General features: G+C 41.0%; 1 protein-coding gene across 2 annotated transcripts in view; it reads left to right on the forward strand.

The window, feature by feature from the left end:
* The first annotated feature begins 673 nt into the window (after window positions 1–673).
* ANGEL2 (angel homolog 2) overlaps window positions 674–2972 on the forward strand; it is a 10647-nt gene continuing 8348 nt past the window's right edge. Inside the window, exons 1-3 of one of the 2 annotated variants that reach the window (XM_031552362.1) lie at window positions 674–1115; window positions 1733–1986; window positions 2727–2796. In XM_031552362.1, coding sequence (XP_031408222.1) covers window positions 707–1115; window positions 1733–1986; window positions 2727–2796 — 733 coding nt within the window. In that variant the 5' untranslated portion in view covers window positions 674–706. The remainder of the gene's footprint in view (window positions 1116–1732; window positions 1987–2726; window positions 2797–2972) is intronic. The other variant, XR_002111751.2, reaches the window with a different exon arrangement.

Genomic DNA, 2972 nt, shown 5'->3' on the forward strand with positions numbered 1-2972 from the left:
GCGTCGTGTGCGGCTGCGGGAGGCCTGGCCGTGCCGGCCGGTAGCTTTAAGCGCCATCGCGGTGCCCAGCGGAAGTCGGCGTAGGCTGAGATTTCTTTGCTGGTTGTGGGGCCTGAAAGGCAGCGAGCATCCGTACTCTCTGTTTCCTTGTTGTCATTGCACGGTCCTTGTCAGCGCCTCTTTCAGCAAGTTCCCAACTTCTTGCAAGTCAGTGCTTTTCTGACTCCTTTCTAATAGCCTTTTAAAGAAGCTAAGGCAGCACGCAGTGACCTTTTGTAAAAGGTGTTTTGCTGAGTGCTTGGAAGATGTGGCGTTGAATTCAACAAGGTGGAGTTGTAGATAGTTATTAAGAGGGAAAGCGTGAAAATTAAATGGCGTTTGCATCCTTCTCCCTCTTCAGGGTAACAAGATCAGTTCCTGAGGTCTCGTTTGCGAGTCATCATCTAGGTTAAGGTTTACATTTCTACATGTGCCAACTACATTTGAAATTCTAAGTAAGAGGTTGTAATGCATAAGTGGTATCTAAAAATCTGATTCTTCTCTCATGTAGCTGAACTAGAACTAATAGAAAAATGAATATTCTGTATGTGTTAACTTGTAGAGAGGGGCTTTTATATTGCATGTGCAGCCTTCTATAGGCACATTTTGTTGTATTTAAGTAACAAAACGTTTTAAGTAACAAAACACTTTCATTGGTAGACACCCCATGCTGCCCCGTCATGTGCAGAGGCTGGGCCGAGACTGGATCGCCCATGTCAACGGTTCTCAGGTATTTGCCTTCGGCAGCCCAGTTCCCACCTGTATGAGATGGGCTGGACACTGCCCATGGGCCTCGTTCCCTCTGCCTGTTCCAGTTGATTTCTCAGCAAACTGGAGGCTCCCACCGTTTTTTGGACCTTGGAGGCAATTTCAGAATTCTAATTGGCAGCTCGATAACTTTGCACAAAATTCTTGCTTTCACCTGCCTAACCCCAGTATGAAATCTGAGGGAGAAGAACCACTGACAAAGAAGAGGAGGCTCAGCGCCCAGCCGGATTCTCCAGCCTTCTCTGAGCAGAAAGAAGCTTTATGTGTTTCTGTCTCACAAGATGAAAAAAGCGAGAGTAACAAGAAAGGTAAAAGATGGTTTTTTGCTGCTTTGCCTTGTTTGTTCCTGTTATTAGGAACATAGAAGTTGTAACAACTTGTAACAAGTTAGATGCAACATTGACCACCTCTTTTGAGTTACTGTTTATCTTGGCACCTCTCCCAGAAAACATCTGTTTTAAAAATGTTACAGTGTCACAAAGGTGCAGCATGACTTCTCTCCCACTATGAAAATAGTATTTGAAGCCTTGCTGAATTCATTGCAGATACATTGCATTTGGGATGTAGGAGCAGGCAGTGATATAAGCCTGTGTCAGAGACTGATTTGACTTCCTGGGCCAGCAACCTTCCTGCAAGGAAGAAGGAGCAAAGTGGGGTGGTATGGTATGACAGCAGCAATCTCCTTAGGACATGCCAGTTTCCTGTTTTCAAAGTAATTAGAAATCCAGAGCGTACAACTGTTTTCTGCTGTGCTATTTACTGATGCTTATATAAAGATCATCTTCAATGGAGATTCTAAGTCATTGCTAATCAGATGAGCTTTTAGAATTGGTTAAGCAATTTCCAAGGCAAATAGTTGCTAGCAGAATGATTTCTAAGAGCAGTAAGAAGTCATGTGGTTTTCTGCTGCATGTATTTTTAACAGGAAATATCAAAAGACACTGGGAATATTTCTGTCAGCACAGCAGGACAATGAAAATCTTGGAAAGTGCAGAAACTGACCAAAGTAATAGAGAACGTGAAGCCAAATTTGATTTCACAGTCATGTCCTACAACATCCTCTCACAGAATTTGTTAGAAGATAACTCCCACCTGTACAAACACTGCAGACAACGTTTGTTAATCTGGACATACAGATTTCCCAACATTCTACAAGAAATCAAACAGCTGGATGCAGATGTGAGTAGAAAACAAGCACGTGGCTATTAATAAGAACTGATGAAATGGGGTAGCAAATCCTTGATGGTTTTTAGGTTAGTGGATGGGCTGTCTTGTGAATCCAGCTGAGCTGCTAGTTATGTCATGCCTAACAGTAGTTATGCAGATTTATGATTTATAATGCATTCCTTATGGTCCAAACTTAGAGGAAAGGCAAATTCTACAGTATGCAATACTCATGGTTGCCTTTTGTCCCAGACTTCCCGGTCTTTTTGAAATGACTCTGATGTTCTACTGACATGCAACAAAATTATTTTTCAATATTAGAACCTTCTCTTCACATAAATCTCCTTTTGTCTTTAATGCATGCTTGAATAGTGTGCAGTAAAGAAGGCACCGAATTTAAGAATAGCTTATGCAAGTATAGCTGAAGGTCCACTCAGTCCAGCGTCGTGTCTTCAGCACATCTGATGATAGATGTAGAGTGGGAAAATAGGGCACCTTTCTCTATGGCAGTCTCAGATTCTGAACCTCTAGAGCTGAATTCTGTGTCTTCATCTGTGCCAGAAATTATTTAGTACAAAGGACATGGAAGACTGAATGGCTGGTTTTCACTGGCAAATATTTCATTTTAAGGAGCTTTTGTAGGATTATGGGGACAAAAAAAAAAATAATCTGAAATCATTTTGGTTTTGTCTGAATATATGGAGGCTGCCAACGGAGAGACAAAGTAATACTTTTGTTGTAAACTTTTGCCTTAGGTACTTTGTTTACAAGAAGTCCAAGAAGACCACTATAGGAAAGAGATCAAGTCAAGTTTGGAATCCTTGGGTATGATGAAAATCTTATGGCCAGTATGGTTATTTTTTTTAATCACTGATATGCTTCACAGGTAATATCCAGAAAAAAAGAAAGAAAGAAAGAAAGAAAAAACCTTTATAATGCAAGTCTACTTGCATAGATGTGACTTGTGGTTTATATTTTGGGTTGTTTGGTTGTTTTTATCT

This window comes from Meleagris gallopavo, chromosome 2 (genome assembly GCF_000146605.3).
Source record: "Meleagris gallopavo isolate NT-WF06-2002-E0010 breed Aviagen turkey brand Nicholas breeding stock chromosome 2, Turkey_5.1, whole genome shotgun sequence".
In the NCBI taxonomy this organism is placed as follows: Eukaryota; Metazoa; Chordata; class Aves; order Galliformes; family Phasianidae; genus Meleagris; species Meleagris gallopavo.